This window comes from Xiphophorus couchianus, chromosome 10, assembly GCF_001444195.1.
Source record: "Xiphophorus couchianus chromosome 10, X_couchianus-1.0, whole genome shotgun sequence".
Taxonomy (NCBI): domain Eukaryota; kingdom Metazoa; phylum Chordata; class Actinopteri; order Cyprinodontiformes; family Poeciliidae; genus Xiphophorus; species Xiphophorus couchianus.
In genome coordinates, this window is record NC_040237.1 from 14204544 (window position 1) to 14226777 (window position 22234).

Genomic DNA, 22234 nt, shown 5'->3' on the forward strand with positions numbered 1-22234 from the left:
CACAACGTCCCGCCGTAAAAATCTATTTTATTATTCCTGACATTAATCCAACTTACGTTGATCTTCCTCTTGATGACCGTTAGCTTCTCCTGCGCAGCAGCCAGTTCAGTGTTGGCCTTGCGTAGAGCTTGGCGTTTGGGCTCCACCTCACAGTAAACCTCGTAGAACTTGACAATGTTTAGAACCCAGGAACACAAACCGGCGGCTGCGTAAGACTTGGAGGCCACCAGGTCTGGCTGAAACTCTGGGTTCTAGAGGGAACCAAAACGATGAAGAACGGTTTGAAACAACGCTTTACCTTGGTCAGGTTCATCACTCAAATCGCTCATGTCGGTATAAATTGGGAATTGATAAACATGTCATTTGTTACATTTCCATGGTAAGAATCATTTGCAGGAACCAAAGTAGGTTTCTGAGGAAATTATTCTACTCCCGTTGTTTCCTATAACTAGAGACAAATCAAAGTAACAGTTACTTTATCCAACAGGACTTATTAGCATTTGTTTGCTGATGGTATTCAAACCCTGTCACTCATGGTAAAAATAACTGCATAAAGAACTTACATTGACATACATTAATGAAATCAGTTAAACTCAATGGAAATATTAAATAAATAGAATAACTCAAATTTGGACTTTAACTTTTATTGTAATCAAGTTAGCCTGTCGAAATAAGCAAATAATCGCATGAAAAAGTAAAATGAACTTGATAATTTTTTCCCACTTTTATTTATTATTGGTTGTCATGTTTTAATGTGATTTGGATATCTAAAATATCTTCCAGCTAATTTTGTTAAGTACAAAATTAACGTTTATTGATCTTTGAGAAGCCAAACTTCTATTGTTATGCCATTCCTTGAAAATGGTCTCACAAAAACAATGTTGCTCTTTCACAATAATTATTGGGACAATTTATCATCCAGCAAAATTTGCAAGTGTGACAATGGTACCTAATGGTATTAGGTAAAACATGCCGCCATGTCATCGGGGTAACTGGTGTAAGAATTACAATTTGTTAGTAGAAGACCAGGTGGTCCAATGTTCTGCTCCAAACCTGAACCAGAAAAAATCCATTTATAATTGCTTAAAGTCTGGAATGACTTTATATGAGTTACAAAGTGACACTGAGATAAAATCATCAATTAAAGATGTTTCGCTAAAAAAATATATATATTTATTTTCATGACTAGGATTCCTTTTCTCTATCTTGCACAGGATGATGTAGTTTATTTGAAATCCAGGATGTTACTTGGATTTTAAACCATAACCACGAAGAAGCTATTTTTTTCTACGATTGGGATAATGTTTCTTTCACACTTCAAGCTGGGACTTGATGCCTTCAGGCCAATATCTAAAAGGCCTGAGGCAGCAAAGGGGGGTTGGAATCAACCCACTGTGATTACACCTCTGAGCCACCAAGATAGGTAGTGACTCATGTAAAAGTAAAGCCGCTTTAGGCCAAGTGGTATGATGTAGGGTTGACAGAAGGCTAATGAGACAATCGGTCGCAGGACTTGAGGCTAAAACACAACTCAGCACTTTGCCTTGTGTCATTTGATAGTTTGTTAATTTTCACCTTTAATAGACTTTGGTGAAGTATATTAATACAGAACACCATTGGATTTCAGCCAGATGCCTCAGGTGTTGGGGGGGGGGTTATAAATAAAAAAATAATAGTGGAGTTATAGTTATTCTTTAATGCATATAAAAACCCCACCTGAAACAGAATAGGAGATATATGATATGCATTTTTATGCAAAGTGCTTGATGTTTACCCTGCTGAACATTCGGTGCTGTTTAGCAAAGGTGTCTTAATCTGTGTAGAACATGGCGGGATCCATTGGTGATGTATAAACAAGCAGAAGCAGCTTAAAGAGGGGATTTATTTGCATCTATTACATGTAACAGTTTAGTGAAATATCCTTATGGTGGGGACATAAGTGGGAATGTGAGACTAAATGCCTTGTCCATGGACACGTAGCTATTTGGATTAGAAGGGGACCCAACATCACAACCTTATGACACGCATACTAACCCCTGGTTGCGAAATTAATTAATGAAAAGTCATTTGTAATTTTATACAGATGTGTATGACTTTAAAAAAAAAAAAAAGACTTTATTTGTGGAATCTTAGTTTTCTCTTGAGCATTAGAAGTCCGCTTATGAAATTTGTTTACAGTCCAATAACTTGTTCCCCCTGCTGTGCGTTAAAGGTCATTTTTGTAATTTGTTGACTGCAAAACTAATGTATCTCTAACACACACAAAAAGGTGAATATATCTATAGAGATCCTTTCATAAATTTATGATGAACAGATCAAAACTGGCTGGTCAGATCACCATTAAAATATTTTTGCCTTTTAAAGATTACAGAAAAGGTGTTAGCGAAAGGAGGATTACTGGACAGCACAGAATTAGATAACTGGAAAAATCTAAAGGACTAGACAAAGTGTAATAACTAAAAACTCATAATATATATAGTGTATTATTTCCTAATCTCATAACTTTGAAAATTTAAGTTAGATAATAAACTTTAAATATGCAAAAAAATTGCAGGTCTGGCATTTTAGCTCGTCAACTCATTGTCTTGTGTTTTACTTGGTGGATATTTTGGTCCGTTTTTCATTATTGCAACATTGACCAAAATGATAAAATGTCATGCAATTACAATTTGGCCAAATGCAAACAATGTGAGGCTGGGGTTGACGGGCAGTGTCTATTTGTGCCACAACAAATTGATGCTCGGCATATTTTTAAGCTTAATGTAAAGAGCAAAAATAAAATGTGTGAGCCACCCCGGAATGCTGCAACTAATCTATTAATGCGAATGAATAGAGGCAGGGCAGATATGTGACGAGGTAAAAAGTGACATTTAAATGTTACAAGACCTGACTTGGTAAGAATTCAGCTGGGACTTTGGAGGAAGACTGACTGGGGTGCTCATTAAGACTTTATTCGCCACATTTTGCTGCTGTCAGATTAATTGAAAGGACGTCCCAAAGGGGCTTCAGATGTCAAGCAAATACGGCGTGTAAAATATTCAATAATCCTACAGATATCTACCAGTAAAATTTGCTTGAAAGGTTAACATTAGCTGAAGGCAGTCACAATGGAAGCTTAAGTAAAAATAAAATGAGAAAAAATTATTACACAATGTTAAAATTCAGCTCAACTGATTCATTTTTTAGATAAGAAAACAAAACCTAATGAACAATAATTCAACTTATTGAACAGAAGATATTAAAAGGTTGAGACACCATGCCTTCTAACACCTGGTCTGACTCTTTTTGGTTTAAATAGCATTAGCAAGACGTTTCTTGTGGCCATATGTTTCCAACATCGGATTGAAGAACATTTGCCCCACTCCTCACTTTAAGCCTTGAGGTATTTTAGAGGGGTTTTTTTACATGTAAAGCCCAGTTATAAGATGTCCAAATTTTTTCACACAGCTATGTTTTCGTAACATCGCTACAAAGAGCGCGTTCAAAAAGATGAACGTTTTTATATAAGCGTTCTGAAGAAACAGAAGTGTGTGTTATCTGCTGCACTGCCATGCCTCGTGTCTGCTTCATTGAACCTCATAATCAGGGCAGCTGTTAAATTTGCAACACTTAATTTACTCCTTGATTTTCTCTGGCTGTCATTTTAATGCTTGACAGCCGTAATGTGCCTCTGTCATTATAATCACGGCCTGCTAAAATTAGGATTTATTAGCAGAAGTTGGAGCAGAGTGCTTGGCGACCCACCAGCCACTAGGAAGGCTCACCTGCAGGTAAGGCCGGATGGCTTTCAGGCAAGCCTCTGGGATGTTTTCTTTGTTGAAGTTTATCAGAGAGTCCAGGAAGGAGTCCACCTTGGCCATCATCACCTTGGCTGCCTTCCAGCTGCGATCCTTCGGGACTTTGCCTCCGGGTGCCATCAGGACCATGACCGCCGCCGTGACGTTGGTCACCGCCGCCACGGGAGAACCGAACGACTTCAGCTCGGTCAGGTTATTCTGAAGAGGAAAACGAGGAGGGAATTGTGAAAGTTAAGAAGAGGGAGTGCGTGATTTAATTGAGTTTGAGCAACTGTGCAATCTCTCTGGTCTTCTGAGCGGGGGAAAAAAAAGTGGGGGTGAAAAAAGGAGGGGATTAGAATAAAGGAAGAAGAACCTGTGCTGACTTTGAGACGACAACAGAGAATTCTAATTAAGGAATCTGGAGAAAGCTCTGAGCAGTGATTGAACTGTCTGTTCTGCTTGTTTGAACAGAGAGCACCTTTTAAACACAGAGGGTGTTTTCGAAAATCCCCCAGCCAGCTCTTAAACCTGCATGGGATGCAAGGATAGAGTAAAATGTCGACGAAACATAAAGACAGCATTATTCCAGTAAAGGCCCGTGTAAACCCTGTGATTTAATAATCTTTTCTCACTAGTCAAGTCCACAAAAAAAGATCAAAGTACAACTCTTTTTTTTTTTTTAAATGAAACCAAAAATTAAGATACAGATAAAGAGTGATGGGACAAACCAAATATGGCGGAGAGTGAGATAGCAGAGGAACTGACTTTGTTGAGGGTGTTGAGGGCATCCTGAGCTGCTTGCAGAGCCGGCTCAGCCTTGGCCAAGTCCTCCTCACAGTCTCTCTGCTTGCCGCTGACCACTACAGCAATGGCCGCCACCTTTTGTTCTTCCTCATCAGCCACAACCTTCTCCTTTGTGACCTTCTCTGTTTCTATCCCAACCTCCTGCGGGCAGCACAAGGGGCTTAGTCAGAGAATTAGCCAGATTTGGTATATATAGTCTGCAGTGAAACAGCACAGGCTGGCGATAACAGTTAGGCAGGTCAAAACTACAACTGACTGCAATTGCCAGCAATGCCTATATATGTATAAAATAATAAGCTGGGTAAAAAAGACCTATACCTATGTGTCCTGCTGGCTAGCAAAGTAAGAAATCACCACTGAATGATTATAAATGGCATTCGATTCTCTCTTACTTGAATCAGCTTGTCAGCATCTTCATTCTTCTGCTTTAGTTCCACTTCCTGGGCAGCCAGCTTGGCCTTGAGATCATCCACCTATCAGAGGAGGAGACTCAGGAGTTCAGAGAGTGAGAAACAAGACTAGTGATTCAAGGTGTACGCAATCCTTTGAGTTTTTACTAACTGCATGCACTTCCTTTTCATTCTATAGACCTGAAAACTGGCACATTGTTTATCTGTCTAGCTCTGTTTTTTTCTTAGATCAGACAACTACAGGAGGCTCTACTGCCTGCAAGTCAATGACTCGATTCAATCTGCTGGAGTTTTTTAAGGTCAGGAATCACCAACTCCAGGCCTCGAGAGCTACTGAACTACATATGCTGGCAGAGACGTTGAGAGCCTCTGCCAGATTTCAGGATACCATGAAAACTGGCAGAGGCCTGGTAACAAGACGTTCATTTGATTCAGGTGTGTTGGAGCAGGATAGTACTACTGTAGGATAGTAGCTTCAAGGACCGGAAACTTAAAAACTTTAGCCCTTTTTAGTAACATAGAGAATTTGACGTTATTCTTTGATAATGAGGATCAATTGGATTGTAAATAGTTGACTTGGACCCTGTATGTATGGTTCAACTGAATTGACTTTTCATTTTTGCTAAGTGCTTGTCCATATGTAGTCTTGATATAATATTAGTGATCATTTTTCCTTTCGGGTGATTGGGAAAAATACATTTTTTCCAATGTCCGTTTGAAAATTGCTCCAATATTAGCAACAGTTTCCATACCAAATACCTTTTTATGGATATTCCACAAAACGTAGCTCTCTGGTGTGGAGCATTGCTCAAAGAGAAGATAAGGTCTCTGGCTGTTTAGGCTGAAATGTAGAAAATTGAGGCATTGGTCACAAAAGATTTAGATGTCGTCATGGCGTATTGGAAACAGCTTTTGCCTTTAGCTTTAGCGATACAAATCATGGTTGGTTTTGATCACTTCTTTTCTTTTAATAAATCACTGTTTGAAAACTGCCTTTTATATTTAATCTACAACACTGTGAGAAAAATCTGAGTAGAGAGCAGGGCTTGTAGATGCAGAAAGAAAAAAAACCCATATTGTGTATTTATGCATCTATTACAGACATGGGGGAAATCAATAAACAAGCATGGGGTTCATATTAGTGTCTTTATCAAAAAGGTACTTTGAATACCTTGTCAGGTAAAATATCCGCACTAGTGCAACCTGATTCTAAATATAAGGGTTGTAATCCACAAAACGTAACAATAAACTATCTATTTTTGTTATTGTGGCAATCATCTTGTAACTCATTGCAGCAAATGAGTCCGTTATCTCATTTAAAGTCTCACATGCTTTAGTGGAACTGATCGTTTATTGTCGGTGATTGTATCATGTGGCGAATACAACTGGTGACAAAGCTCAGCCACCATTTAACTGAAATCTAAACATCTCCTTAGTCGTTCAAAGCAATGGATATGATTCTGTGACTGGGAAAGCCTAACAAATAAGCCGCACAAAGTGCCCTAAACCTTTTGATGATAAGATGTTGTGCCGTGCTGGATTGTGCCATGTGACCTTTAATCCATTATGTAGAGAAAATCTTTCCCTGTCCAAGCAGATAAAGCCACTGAAAAGATGAATGGCATGGATTTCTGGGGAGGGGGAGTGAAAAAAAAAAGCTTTAGGATCAAGAGCTGCTATCAGCACACATATACACAAATACACACACTCACTAACAGAGACCAAGGACGGTCATAAAGAGAAATTAAAGCTGTTACAAATTCCCTATAACTCCCAAACAAATGGGGCTCGGCATCGCTGTCCGACTCCATCAAAACGGTTGCACGGGGGAAATAAAAACAAACTGTTTTTCCAGCTTGTCTTTCAGCTAATTAACCAACTGGAAATAAGGCCAGGGGGAAGACAGCCGTTTCGGCTCGCTACAGTTCCATGCAAAAAGAATTGGTTGAATATGAGACCATCACCAAGTGAGCCATCAACATGATGAATAGGCAGTGGGGGAGAAAGGAAGGAGGTGGATAGGGGAAACAGGGACACACTAATTGGTGGAGGACATGGGTGATATTCAGTACATCTGAGCCGTTTCTCTGTTTATATGCTGCAGATGGAAATCCAAGCAGAGGAAAACAAAACAAAACAAAAAAAATGTCTCTCTGCTCCTGACTGTCTTTATGAGACAACCCACACTCAGTCCCTGTTGCTGTAAATGTAAATTGGAACAACTGTTTCTTAGGGCAAGATATTTGATACCACGGCAACAGACTGTACGAATTCAGCCATGCGTGAGATAGCTTATGGGCAGAGTTGGAGATTTCACCGAGTGGCTCGCATTGTATCTATAGCTTCATTCATGAAACAAAGAAACATCTGCCTGCTTCCAGTTTCTGACCCGTTAGGGTAAAGATTTGCCAATGCTTTACCGTCTGTAAAGACCACCAGGACTGCTGTTTCTGCAACTCTTTGTTTGAGGTGCTACACATCCCTCTATATTGAGAAAAATAACACTATTAGAAAAGATATAACTTCCTTTGTTTTCACAACAGAAACCACAAAAGTCTGCAGGGGAGCTTATGAAGCTCACGGAAATTATATTTTCATAATAAGAGTCAGATTAGTTGGATTATATATATATATATATATATATATATATATATATATATATATATATATATATATATGGGCATATTAAAAATTTTAAAAATGTTGGAAAAAGTCTTTCACACATATGAACCCAAGTGACATCTAATTCCTAATAGAGTTTAACGGGTTGTTAGCCCAACACCCCATTAAGGTAAAACAGCCTCTCCTCGACAAAGCCTTTTAAGAAGGCTTTGTTTCTGTTCTGTCAGGTTAAGGTCATGTTTCTCTCAAGGCAAATCAAGTTCTGAAAGTCCAACCTCACTTCTTTCATGTCTTTATAGACTTTGGTTTGTTCACTGGTAGATAGTCATGAAGGAAATGGGAGGGACCAATCTCAAAATGTTTCAGAAAATTGGGATCATGAAATTTAAATGTTTTGCTGGGCTGAAGTATTCAGAGTTCTTCTCACATAAACTAACGTAAGTCACAAACCATAGTTACCTGACCCAACTTAGAAAGATTTAATTAAACTGCTTTCAGTGACCAATATTCAATTCGTACCAAACAAATACAGCACTGTTTGAACACATGCAGAACGTCTGGTGGTGTTGTGCCTTTGAGGTCTTTAAATTGGTGTGTCTGTGACCTCTGACCCAGGTAAATTTGCCATGGGAAACCCGATCAAGCAATGACGAGTGTGATGTGAACAAAGTATCATAAAAGAAATGTAGGTCAGCAGCATCACTCAGGTAGACTTGGTTTTGGACTATGTTCAACTGGTAAAAATATATCCTACATACCATTACACCACCTTCAAAACCATTAATGATTCTTGCTGATTAAACCAAACTGACCCTGCAGTCTGAATGTCAAAGTCGGACTTAAACCCCACTTGAACGCTCAATGTAGTTGTAACCTATTACTGTCCAACTTTGGTGAGACTTTTGTAAATTTTAGACAGACAAAGGCCAATCTTCAAGGTTCAACGTGAGATTTTACATACCTTGGTTGAAATGAGTATTTGTTCTTCATTTCACACCAGTCTACCCAATCTCCTCTAACTTCTACATCAACAAGGCATTTCTGTTCCCAAAACAGCCACCCAAAGTATATATTTTTTCTATTTTGAACTATGCTCTGTAAACTTGACATGATTTTGCATAAAAATTTCAGCTAAATGCAGGTCATATAATTCTAAAGCCCATTTGTCTGGGATCAACAACCATGTCACGTAACAGTCACTAAATTCCCTTTCTTACTATTCCGATGCTCCCTTTGAACTTCATCAAGGCTTTTTTTAAATCTTGCCTAGAAGCCCAAAAGCAATAGGAAGCTGCTACGGGATTGATGAATTCACTGTTTCTGTTAGCAAGCAACTAAACAGTCATACTTAATAAAGTGGCTGGTGAGTATATATGAATGCAAGCAGTTTTGTAAATGTAGCCATATTAATTGATAGCACATGTAGTTAGAAAGGTGGAACAATAAAGTTGCCTGATATAGCATATAATAGAGCATTATTTTACCTTTCAACATTTAACACCACTTCATAGGCTATACAGATTAACACGAGGTGGTTTATATTAGGGTCTGTGAAATGATGAGCTCTTAATCTGACTATGACTTAGTGCAATCTGAAGCTAGAAGCAGTCCTTGTGAAGGGTTAACAATACTGGTGATACCTTTTCTTCCTTATTAAATTTCTTGCAACTCATTTTGATGACTTATAACACTCCATCTTTTATAGCCGTTTGTGGTAAGACTACCAAATCCAAACATAAATCAAAATTAAAGCATCCAAGGGCGGGACAGTATATGCACAAAGAGGAGGAAAAAATAAATAAACTAATGTTTTCCTAAGGGAGCTTATGACTCAAACAGCTACAGGATCGTTCACAGTGCCCTACACACACACATATATAGAGGGCTTGCTTTAACCCTCTTGGTCTTTGTTTACCATGACCAAGGCAGCCCCTGGTGATCTACGGATCCTCTTGTGCAGAATGTTAAATAACAATACTTCAAATAGGCCAGGCATTGGCATGGATGCACTTACAGATATGGGCTGCATTAATGGTGGCCTGCTGCTGTAAAGCGTGTGCTCTCTAATTAAAATAGCTCCCCAGTTAGCATAATAACCCCTATATATAATGTATATGCGGTGGCTGAGTTCTACAGTAAATGGGAGATGGGGGAAACAGAAAACAGGACACTCTGTGGTTTTCAGCACCGACGTCACTTATGCGCAATGGGTGTTTATGCATGTGTGATTTTGTGCGGGTGGGAATGTGTGGGCCTGTTTATGCAAAGCAGCAGAGATGCATGTTATGCCAAAGTGAAACTGTGTTTGTGTAGTTGGTTCTGCATTAACTCACAGAGGATAGCAGGCCCACTATAATTAGGACTGCTTCACACTCAGACTTTGCATTCCATTATTCATATAGTCCTCCTCTGGCAAACAGTAGAGATGGTAAACATTAGAACAAATGGATCCAGGTGTGGATATTAAAGATGGAAACATTACCTTATGCAAATCATAATTTCATACAACTAATCTTGTAGTCTTCATTGCAAACAGTTTTGCAAATCTATGTGCCGTCAAGTCATACACAGATGTAAGATGGAAAATGTTGTGCCTTCATTAAGTATTAACACCTCTTGATTGTTTTTTTCGTATTTCGTCAAATTATGACCACAAATCTAAACAAATTTTCTCAGGCTTTGACATGATAAACCAACCCTAAATACCACATGGTAGCTGTTAAAGATTATACATAGTTTTTGACTTTTTTTGCAAATATAAATCTGAAAGGTGTGACAAGTATTTCCATCCAGCTCTATTTTCACTTATACCCCAAAATTAAATTTAATCAACCGAGTCATCTTCAGAAGGCACATAAAAGGCTCTGGTAACTCTGGAGGAGTGACAGCGACCCACAGCTCTGGTGGGAGACAAACCTAACACTGCACGACTTCCTATCTCCAGATGTGAAAGGCTTTGTCATGGCAGCACAACACACTTTACAGGTTTTTATTTGAAAACAAACCATATGTTTTCTTTCAGTCACTTCACAATTTGTTTTTGTTTGTTTATCACAAGCCAAATCCCAAAAGAATAACATCAAATTTGGGGTTTTAAAAGGAACAAATGTGTAAAATATCAGGCAGTCCAAATGCTTTTGAAAGGCATTATTAGTCTTTTTAATCATTTATAATGGGGATTTATTTTAAGGTTTTACTGGTTGATTGTATTGGATTTAAAAAATAAACAAGATTAATTAGGCATTTATATAGGAAATGTAGTTAAAAATACAAGTTAAAGGGTTCTTTATGATTCCACTATCAATTTAACTGTTGACATGATGGGATTATTTCTCAATAAAATAGCTGTTCAGTTATTTTCATGCAAATGAATAGAGGCTATTAGATAGTCATGATTAACAAGAGATTAAATAAATACAATTATATGACTAATTGTTAATTTGGATATGTGTAATTCTTCTTCAAATGCCAGCATCTGTAACAGTATGGAGGTTCATTAGTGCCTTCTTCTGGAAAACATACCAGACAACTTTCAATGATGTTCCTGCAACAAAACAGTCATTGACAGCCATTACTAGTTTACTCAGAGGAAGCATCAGAGTAACCAGAAATATGAATGATTTTTGACAGCTGTAATTCTGTTCAAGGTTTAATCATTATTAAAGCTTCTATATGGTTGTCATACACCCGTCTTGTGTATGAATGCCTTCTAGAGCACTCAAGTACAGCTTGCAGCTCATTTTTATTCCAAATTACAATTCAGGGACAAAGTTTTACAATGGTTGTCACAAACTTGTAGAATATTTCACATCTCCATATTTACCCTGTACGATTAAAAATTAAATGAATAAGTAACTATTGTTTGGTACTGTATTTATTTGCATTTACAAACAAATAAATTTACTAACAAATAAACTGTTTTTAGATATTTCTTAAGAATTTTATCTTAATATGCAACATCAGTTCCCCTACAAAAGGATTTTAGAGCCTTTGTAGTTATGCGGTACAAATCAGAAAGTGTTTCTATTGCCTTCAGCTCTGCATTGCATTCAGGCTGCACTGTATCCCACACTGATGAATGAAAAGTACACTCTTAATCCTCTTTGTTCCTGACACCAGGGTTGTAGGTTGGATTGGGGGTGGAGCGTTTGGTGAGAGTGTGGAGGTTGCAGCAATGCAGTGGATATTTTAAAACAACATTGCAACAGAGATTTTCAATTTGCTCTGGTGTATCATGAAAACAAAAAGAATTTCCTTGAATGGCTTTAATATTGATAAAAGAAACAAACATTTTAAAGGTAATTTTGAAAAATAAACCAAAAATGTTTGTGTTAAATGCTTGAGTTGCTAATTTGTTAGCCTGGTTGAACAAATCAATTACCATATCAGTCTGATTTTCAACTGGAACACATATTGAAGTTTCATCATTAGAAACTAATCATGATACTTAGAAATGCTGCATAATTAGCATTAATAGCAGACTAAATATTAGCAATGGCACATGTATCATTTAATGAGAAGCATGGGCTTCCACTTGTAACACCAAACAAAGTCATGACAATACAAATCAAGTGAAACGCATCTAACTTTGATGAGACATTTCAGGCTCTTCTAATACCACAGCATCTTGTTCTGCCTCCTACTGTTTAAAGTTCGTATTAAAGATGTGAAGACTACAGTCATTGTTCTGACTGACTCTAAGAAGACTGACTGTACTCCTCCACTTATAATGTCACTACTTACCACTTCTAATGCTACATTCTAGGCATGCCAGCTCCTTCCAGGTATAGTATTTCTCCACCTGTCACTGGCCTGCACGTGTATCAATTAAACTTCTCTCTAGGTAATTAAATATCTAGTTGCAGGGATGAATTTTTCAACAGAGGTTCCATTAAAGATGCAAATACCTGAGCAGATGTGCTGCTGAGCTTCTGCAGGCCGTTTTCCAGCCTCTCCATCTTGGCGGTGAGATCTTTGCTCTTCTGGCCCAGCAGACTGCGATACAGCTTGATCTGCTCGAGGAAAGACTTGGGCGTGGTGTAGTTGTAGCGCCGCTCATTAGCCAGGTACTCCGTGGATGTTTGATTGACACTGGTGTGGACGTAAGCCATGAATCTGCTCACCGACTCCTTCACCTGGGGCTGCATGATTTAAAAGTCAGCGGTTATTTCACACTGGAAGTAGGGGGAGCGTGCAGATTGCAGCGAGGGACGGTACTTCCTCAGGCTGAGGCGTGGAATTTAATTTTGTGGCCTTCAGTCTGCATTTGAAAATAATATCGCATTTGTTGCGTCACGGTGGCTGACACTCTAAATTACATTTTCAGAGGAAGAATTTTCTTTTTTTTGTGGGTGACTTCCTTTCTGTGTGTACTGTGTATATTGAACCGGGAGTTTCTCTCACGTCGATGTTCTCCACCTCCTGCAGGAACCTGAGGCTGACAGACTCCAGCGCCTCCTGTGGCCACTCGTGGAACCAGTCGATCGCCGTGCAGTTGACCACAGCCGGGAACTTCCTGCTCCGATCCCTCAGTTTACTGCCGACCGGAGAGAAGCACAGGGCAACCTGGAAGTGATGGCAGCAAACGTCATAGGTTGAACTCCAACACACAAATAGATTGCAGTCATTGAGTTATTTAGGTGGATACATGTAGATTCACAGAAGACTTACAGAAGAAAGGCGCTTTCAGACTAATACGCCTTCCCGGTCTAGAGGGGTGATGGAGAACTGTGAATTAATTATCTGCAGCTCCATCAGTAGGCAAATAAAGCTTCCATCAAGTATGTGGATTAAAGGGGTGTGTAGAGCTGTGGGATATGTCAGACTGATTTTCACTGCTGGAGACTAACAGCTGGCTTGTTGAGACACTCAGCCAGATGCTCGACAAATTCAAACTGAAGAAACAAACAAGCAGAAGGCACACCCAGAGACACTGCTGATGGTAATCACTCAGCTCAGAGGAAGAGGAGAAAAAAAAGCAGCGAAGGTGGAGTTTTATTCAAGGCCTTTCTGTAACATCTTAAACAATAGTTCATCTTTAGTCTTTATATTACCTTCTTATGGCTGGAAAGGAAGAAGAAAACGTGGAGGTACATGTTGAAAAGTTTAATCAACCCTCATGGAATATTCAGTAAACCCATTTATAAAAGTATCTCTGGGATCAGGGTGAAGTTTAATTTTAGACTAAATTATTAATCAGGAGGTGCGATTCAAAGGCCTGGGCCCAAGGAAAAATATTTGTTCTCTCTTTCAGCAGAAGTTCATCACACTCTCACCGTGAACCCTTTGAACTGCTGCAATCGGGGAAACAGGATGACGACCTTAGCAACAGACATACGGGACTGTCTGCTACACAGATTTCGGTCTGTGGAACTGCTCTTAATATTATGCCGTTTTTAGTATTACGCTGTTTTTATATCATGTTGTTTGCTTTTAGATATGTAATCAATTTGTACATTATTCCACAAACCACAGAGAAAATAAATCATTTGTTGTATAATGTTATAAAACTAAATGACTGTCGACTGAGGTATACGTTTTTCAGTGTTTGTGAATAGACATTTAATCAACTTACTATTAATTATCAGAGCACAGAGCCTGCTTTACTATATTTCATATAAAATATTTAATATAGAAAAACAACAATGAACACCACTTCTGAGAGACTCGGAGGTGGCATCACAAGTAGAGGGACGGTGTTATGAGCCAACACACAGATTATCTGAAAGTTAGAGAAACGCCTAAGTGAAGGTTAGTAGACACAGAAGTCTCCTTGAGGAGTTAGACAACGTTACCAACACACAGCAAAGGGATCCATTTTGTTGGTTTGCAAGACAGGTCATATTGTGAAATTTGTCAGCATGTGGAGTGTGCAGATGGCACAGTCGCCCTATGTTGGAATCAGTAGGTATGTGAGAGCACCCACACACAATTGAATCATTTACATAACCATTGCTGGTCTGCATGTGTACCAAATTAGGTCCAAATAAGATGTGAATCATTTCTTCTGGGCATATTTGTCACCGAGTGTGTGGCGAAGGGATTGACCGCCAATTAGTACCGAGGATCATGCTATCCCATTTCCCTTGCTGACCCCTCAAACCCATCCCCATACACTTGGAGCAACTCATCAAAAAAACTTCCCAAAGCATGTTAAATTGTGGCCTAGTTTGGCAATTTATGCTCAACACCCCGCGCGACATGCTGAAACACGCCCTCAGCACATTTCATGCAATGATTGAAGCTTGCCAACATTTCTGGGAAAGTGCCCTTTCCACCCAGACAAGCAGTTTAAACAGAAATAACTAAACAGTCAGAAATCCACTCTTTAGAAGATTGCCCATGGGAATGCCTTCTTTATTTATTCACTCCCCAATCTAGAGAGGTTGGTGCTGGGGGTGGGGGATGTGGTGGTGTATGCTATAATAATGACAGGATAAGCAGCCCTCTGGAAGCTCTCCCTCCCCAGGGGGAACAAAGCGACTACACGTCGGTGAAATTATCTGCAGCTAAACGGCAGCTTTTCTGCTCATGCTGGTGATTTATAATGACGTCCGCCGCCTCCCAATGTATTCAAGTTCATCTGAAAGTGTCAGGGAAGAAAATTGTCTGGGGAGAAGCTCCTTCATAAAGCCAGATGTTTATCTAAGTTTGAGAGGTTCTTGTTTTTATTTGGGAATGGTAAATTAGAGTGTGAGGTGGCAAGCTTTTGCGATATTAGGAAAGGATGGAGATCAAACATAGGCGAAGCTCAGCGAAGAAGATTAATGCGTAACTCTCCCCTGGAAGGGAGCCACTGAGAATGGTTGTTTCTGGATGATTACTTTAGAAATTCACAGTAGTGAAAAAAAACAACCGAGCCTTTGTCCTATCTGTCTGCTTCACCTTGAGCTGCCTGCGAACGCGGTCGATGAAGAACTTCCAGCAGTTTTCTCTCGTATCCATCAATCCCGAGCTACGGACCTCTGGCCTCACGCTGCCAATGATGTTCTCAACCTCATCGTCTGGGAACAGGTCGGGAATCTCTCCTGGAATGAATAAAATGAATCACATTATTGCCATGCCTGCAGACCTCTTCTTAATGTGAGCTTTAGCTGTCTGAAAACTCTGGAAAAGTTTCTTATCTTGTTGGGATCGGAGCTGACACTGAGCACAGAGACTCTTAAATCAAATCTTGCTGTGGTAATAGAGGTGGAGACTGCAGGAGATCATGCAGAGGACTTATGCTAATACAGATATCTGCTTTAAGTCACAACTCCACTCGAGTAACTGATGAGCCTGGAATGTGCAGATGGATGTATGAGTCTATAATGAGTCCAAGAAACTTCAGCCCATGGAACCTAAGGTTTCTGAATCATTATTTAACAACATAACTCCAGCTGCTCCCCGCTGCAAGCTCATCTTTGATGTTTCAGCAGAACAAAATCCTTTCAAACAGCTATATCCATTTAGTTTTAATGCAACTAAGATCAATTTAGTTAGCCTATGATGTCATCAGAACAGTAGCTTAACCTGTTTTTATGATAAATGTATTCTTTCGGAGCACACATTTGCAGAATATGAGCTAAAGACTTCTAGCAGCAATCAAGCATCAAGTCAGTCAGGGAACATTTCGACAGGGTTGGCACATTTACGCACTAAAATCTTGGGTTGAGGTCTTGGCTTTCCTCCACATCCCAAAAAGGTCACCCCCTGTTGCTTTAGCAATCTGTTGAGGGTAATTGCTCAGCTGGAAGGAAAACCTCTGTTCTGTTCTTTTTCTGGAAGACTGGGATTGCACCAGACATTGTGTTGCTTTTACATACGTCTCATCTGACAGCGGCAATTTTTTCCAACATGCCTCTTGGTTCAATCCAAGCTTTCTGACAAAGTTTTGTATTAGTGCTTGCTTTTTCTTGGTGACTATGAATACCTAGCTCTGTAAGATGTGTGGGTGATAATGGCCCGTTGACAAATATTACCATCTCTACAGAAGATCTGTCTGGTTCCATAAAGTGTATCTTTGGACTCTTGGTTGCTTATTTGATTAACGCCCTCCTCACCTGGACTCTGAGTTTAATTTCCATCTCTTTCTAGGTTTGGAGTTAAGGTAGAGTTTATTAAATCTTTACTATATCTATAAGGTCAGTCATTAGTGGTGTGTAGGTCATGCATTTATATTTTTGTTCTTTTGAAACTTGATTTCCATTATTGCACTAATAATTCTGATCGATTCTGATTGATATCGAAACAGGTGTCGATCAGTTTTATATTTTTATGTATATTTTTAAATGTGCAAAACTGGTTCCTTGTTATTTAACACATCCTATGTTTTTATATAGTTTTATCAGCTGTGAAAGCTAAAACATAACAGAAATTTGAGGTTGCAAGAACACAAATCCAAGAGACGGAAGTGAGGGGGTTAATATTTCAACATCACCTAGACTAGGTTAAAGACATCATCTCCTGGCAAAGTGAGAGCAGCAGATGAAAGAGAGATTCTTGAGAGACAGAACAAAGACCTCCAAGGCAAATATTTGTTTCCAAAAACCACAGCCTGCTGGTGTGTTTACTGGCAGATGCCTGCACAGTCTGGGAATACAATGTAGGGATCTCAATATACTCAGGTTTCCAGCTTTTCAGCAGCTAGGTTTTTCCCAAACATATTTACCATTTCCTGTAAAATGTTACTATATTTTCTTGAGCAGTGGTCTCCACCAGTTCATTCAAAAAGCTTGAAAGGCTAATAAAAACTGAATCAATAACAGCTTCTTTCCTTCAAAGATCCTGATCTGAAAGGCTGTTTCCCCAATTCTTGGCAACAAGGGACAATGAGAACCACATGTAGTAACCTGTTGGTGCCTTTTCTGTTGCCGAATGAGTTTGGTATCCTGTTGTGTTTTACGTTTGTAGTCTGTGACGTACTTAAGAGCAGTGTTAGAGTGTCATGAGTGGTGAAAGTGACCAGAGGAAAGTCAGAGTTGGAAAATGAAGAAATGGCTACTGTACAACATGTATTGTTTACTGATGTGAGAGAAAAAAAAAATTCTACGGTCTATAAAGGCTGTACAAGTCTCAATGAAATGATGCGGCTCCACACTACGTTGTGGGATGTATGTCTTCAGAACATCTCACCACTAAGCTCGACTTTTGAGAGAAAAAACACTGTCTGTTCTCAGAGCTTCTTATTACAGATTCTTATGCTTTAAAACCAGTTTTCTTTGCCCATCTGTGAGTACAATTTAGCTGTTAGCTGTAGCCACAACCAAGTTGAATGCCTGGGATTGGGGAAATATTTCTTTCACACAACAATAAAGTCTGGGCTATCAACCTCAGCTGTTACTTCTGCATGTTTTCACCTACTCTGGTTTTCTTCCACAGTGCAAACACATCCACCCATCCATGCATTTTTTTACACCCTTGTCCCTAGTGCAGTCTAACGGGTGCTGGTGCCTATCTCCAGCGAACGTTTGGGGCGAGAGGCGGGGAACAGAAACAGAAACAGAACAGAAACAGACAGGACACACAACCATGCCAACACACACTCACACCTAGGGAGAATTTAGAGAGACAAATTAACCTGACAGTCATGTTTTTGGACTGTGGGAGGAAGCCGGAGTACCTGGAGAGAACCCAGGCATGCACAGGGAGAACATGCAGTGCAACAGTGCTACCAACTATGCCACTGTGCAGCCCAAAAACATGCTTGTTAGAATAATTACAATCAATGGCACTTATGTATGAGTGTTTGCTTAAATGGTTATTCTGTCTTGTCAGTCCTTGTGACACCCTGTGATGATCTGGGGCTCTGTTGAGGTTGCCAATTGGCTATTAAAGATATAAAAAGTGGGTGGATGAAAAATTACTGCCTAGTTCTAATTTCAAGAAATAGTCAATAAAAAAAATTACATTAAAAAACAGACATTATTGTAGACCAGGAGTGTCAAACTCCAGTCCTCAAGGGCCGCTGTCCTGCAGTTTTTAGATGTGCCACAGGTACAAAACACTGGAATGAAATGGCTTAATTACCTCCTCCTTGTGTAGATCAGTTCTCCAGAGCCTTGCTAATGACCTAATTATTCTATTCAGGTGTGGTGCAGCAGAGGCACATCTAAAAGTTGCAGGACACCGGCCCTTGAGGACTGGAGTTTGACAACTGTGTTGTAGACCCACACTATGCCAGAGTAAAGGCTAAAAGTATGCATGTGGTGTTTGCTTGGTGCACGAAACACTCTGTGATCCATCTCTGGATGACTAGCTCAGGAATTGTCCAAGTTCTAGGGCTTTGGATTGCACAATTTTAAAAGGTAGTGCTTTAACTGGAGATATTCATTGTACTTGGATTGAGGGCCCTTTGTGAAGAGAAAGGCAGACAAGCTCTAAAATAACTCTGCATCCACTGTGTATGTCAGTGTGCTAAATTTTGGTAAAGGTCACATCGGAACAAAGCCAAAGAAGTGAGGTAATGAAATTCCTGAGACTATAACTGAAAATGTTTTGCCCTTTAGCACAATTGTTTTACATTTTTATGTGTTCAGGAAATAGTTTTCATTGTCCATGGACAATTGCGTTACATTAAAATTCATATATTTCGCAATAAATTCAAAATTATTACAAAAGAACAGTAAAGACCTTGATGGATTGGACTCTTTAAAACTTCAGAGCTTAAAGAGGAATCCTTGCAGTTCCTCACAATGTCATATCCATATTGAGTAATGACATCTCTGTTTTTTTGTAACAATAAATAAATAAATTTTTCCTGGAAACCATAGGAAGCAGTAGTCAGAAAAGGCTTGCTTTTACCCGATGCCAAAAGATCATTGACCAGAACGAGGAACTTTTCATCTGCCACTTGGCCGTCAGTCATTAGGAACACTGTGCCAACATTCTTCACACCAGCTTTGATGTAGAGAGATGCCAGGTCAGTCTGGGTGGGAAGGAGAGAGGAAGAGGAGGATAAGGAGGGATATAAATATAAGAAACTGAAGCTGTTAGAGTGGAACTGTAGATTTGTATGATAAAAGGAATTTCTCACACCCAAAAGCATCTGACATTCAAACAACCTTATCCTGTTTGAAGTCAATAAACAGGATTTATACTCTTTGAACTTCATAATTTGTTATATTTCAACCACAAACTTCAACTTATTTACTAATTTATGATAGATCAATACAAAGTAGGGCCTAGTAGTGAAGTTAAAGGAACCTGATTTGTGGTTTCAACATTTTGTTTACCTATGCATGCCATATTATTTAGTGGTGTGCATAATAATCACGACATCGACCTCTCTTACTCTAAAAGTCCTATGAAAATATGAACGAGCAAAGATTATTGACTGAGGTTGGAAAATATCCAGAAACGTACGACCCACGAGTCGTCAACATGAAGACAACGGCAAAATTCTGGTGACAGATTTCTCTCAAGGAACCTGGTTGAGGAGAAGCAATGCTAAGCTAATATTCTGAAGTTTAAAAGATTTACACAGTGAGCATTTTATTGTATGACAAATTCATTTCATTGTTTCAAGTAATGCTTTAGTAGCTAGTAGCAAGCTGTGCCACCTGCTGGCATAACTAGATATCTACATGTAGCTAAAATCCACAGACGTAGCAATTTCTTGTGTTTCAGCACAATTCAGTGCAACGTGCCTAAGGTCTGGTGAAGGCGTCATTTGCCTGTCAAAAGACGTGCTGAAATGTGCCTCCCCTGGTGCGTGTTGCTGTTCAGCTTTGCTGACATGATAGATGGACATAAATACAGGGCACTGCTGGAAAAATACATGTTAGAAAACTTGACACGTAGATAGAGACTCCCTCTGCAGCAGGCCAGCGATCCTAAACATAAAGCTACAGCTATATTTGAATATTCTAATGCATATCCATGTGTTAGAACTGCATCAATGTCCAGACATAAATAAAGTGACAAAATAAGAAAAAAAAAATAAGGTTGTCTGGTATCCTTTTCTAACCTTTAGGTCTGCGAGACTGTAGCTTTTTCTCAAGGTGATCTGAAAAACCTCCAGATTGGAGATGAAGGCAGCCAGTCGGGTCAGGCTCTGCTTGCCGCTGCCGCCCACTCCGACCAGCAGCGCGTTGCCCCGTGGAGACTCCAGGATTCGGTTTATTCGGCAGCTGCATGTAGAGAGCAGACATTCGGGGGAGGGAGGAATCGGTGGAAAGGAAAGGGTGAGAGAAAAGGTAGAGGGAGGGAACGCTGGCTGAACACGGCACCTGACTCATCCAACAAAACAAACACCGGGAGCTTCGCTTTGTGGTTGTTTCTGTCCGTTTTCATGCAGAACACCACCACTCTCCGTATGATCACAGTTTCCAATTAAAACTGTTATTTGTCTGTAGACTGACCTGGCCTCCAGAACACTTTAATCTCCTAAACAGGATGTAAAAAATACTCTTGTGTCTCTTCATTTTTAATAGGTGGCCTGATTTCATTATGAATCCAGTTTGCGTTGTGGAAAGGAGCGGCTTATAAGCACAACTCTCGTTTTAACTACTGCCATGTTTTACATGCACAGTGACAAATCTCAGTTGTTTCCACGCTTCCAGTTGCGCTGACATTTAAATTTCATCTCTTCCTGATGATAGTTTAGCTGCTTTGCATTTTCTTGCATTTCCAATAATGTTTCAGCTACTTTCAGTGATTATACATAAGATGACATTTAAACTTCTTACACATCAACTGGCACTATAGCTCAACAATTGAAGACAGATTTTGACTCCCTTCGCTTTCTTGAATTCCACTTTGTTTCCTCCATAATCTGCTTTCATTATCCAGGACTTTATTTGCTCAAACTGTTGTACTTTCCAAACATGAGTTCAGTCATTGAAAGGTGTAGACATGACGATGTGGGAGGGTCGTCAAACCTCTCTCGCAGCAGAGCAAAAGAGGAAAGTGGTTGATTTGTAGACCTGTGGCGAGGCAGATAAAATCGGTGCATAAAATCAGCTTCATGTGTTTTAATCAACCAATCACCAATCTTCCAAAATTAAGGAAATTTGGGACGATTTATTGGCTGGAAAATTCATCAGGAAAGCCTCCAAATGTTGCTGTCAGACTTCTAAGCTTAACTATAATCCTGAAGCTAAGAATATAATTTTAATATCAACAAGAAACAGAAAAAAGCCCCATGAAAACAAAGATATGTTTTCAACCATATCTTTGACAGATGAGGCTTAAAGGAGTAAATATTCGTCCCAACGTAGAACTATTCACATTGAGGGTTGCACATTGGAAAGTAAAGGATTAAAGTCATTGGAACTACAATTCTAAATGAATTGACTGGGTTTTGTTGGGTGTCAGTAGAGTATTTAGCCTTCTTCGTTCAAGATAAGTAAAACTAATCTGAACTTGTTCCATAGGTGTGGCTGCTCAAAAACCATATGCCGACCTGTTTTCTGTGTTCAAGGAACTTCGGCGAGCGAAAGACAGGATGAAAGGTAGCATACTGACTTTTAAATGCTCAAGCTGTGATAACAGCAGGTTCCAGGATGGCTTATGACTTAACTTGTTGCTTTTCAATCGGTTAGTTAAAAGTGAGCAGCTTGTTTGTGTTGTGCAATGCGTAGGGTGCCTAGCTTTTTTTTTTAATAAAGATGAACCCTATGAAAAAGAATCTTTTTACAG

The 22234-nt window shown here is 39.4% G+C and overlaps 1 protein-coding gene across 2 annotated transcripts in view; it reads right to left on the reverse strand.

The window, feature by feature from the left end:
• The window catches only part of dnah9 (dynein, axonemal, heavy chain 9), a 163700-nt gene that overhangs the window by 60615 nt on the left and 80851 nt on the right, over positions 1 to 22234 (reverse strand). For both annotated transcript variants that reach the window (XM_028030167.1, XM_028030168.1), the window contains 9 exons: positions 20562 to 20724; positions 19397 to 19520; positions 15500 to 15642; positions 13019 to 13180; positions 12523 to 12756; positions 4976 to 5056; positions 4545 to 4724; positions 3765 to 3995; positions 57 to 251 (listed from right to left, as the gene is read on the reverse strand). In XM_028030167.1, the coding sequence (XP_027885968.1) occupies positions 57 to 251; positions 3765 to 3995; positions 4545 to 4724; positions 4976 to 5056; positions 12523 to 12756; positions 13019 to 13180; positions 15500 to 15642; positions 19397 to 19520; positions 20562 to 20724 (1513 nt within the window). The remainder of the gene's footprint in view (positions 1 to 56; positions 252 to 3764; positions 3996 to 4544; positions 4725 to 4975; positions 5057 to 12522; positions 12757 to 13018; positions 13181 to 15499; positions 15643 to 19396; positions 19521 to 20561; positions 20725 to 22234) is intronic.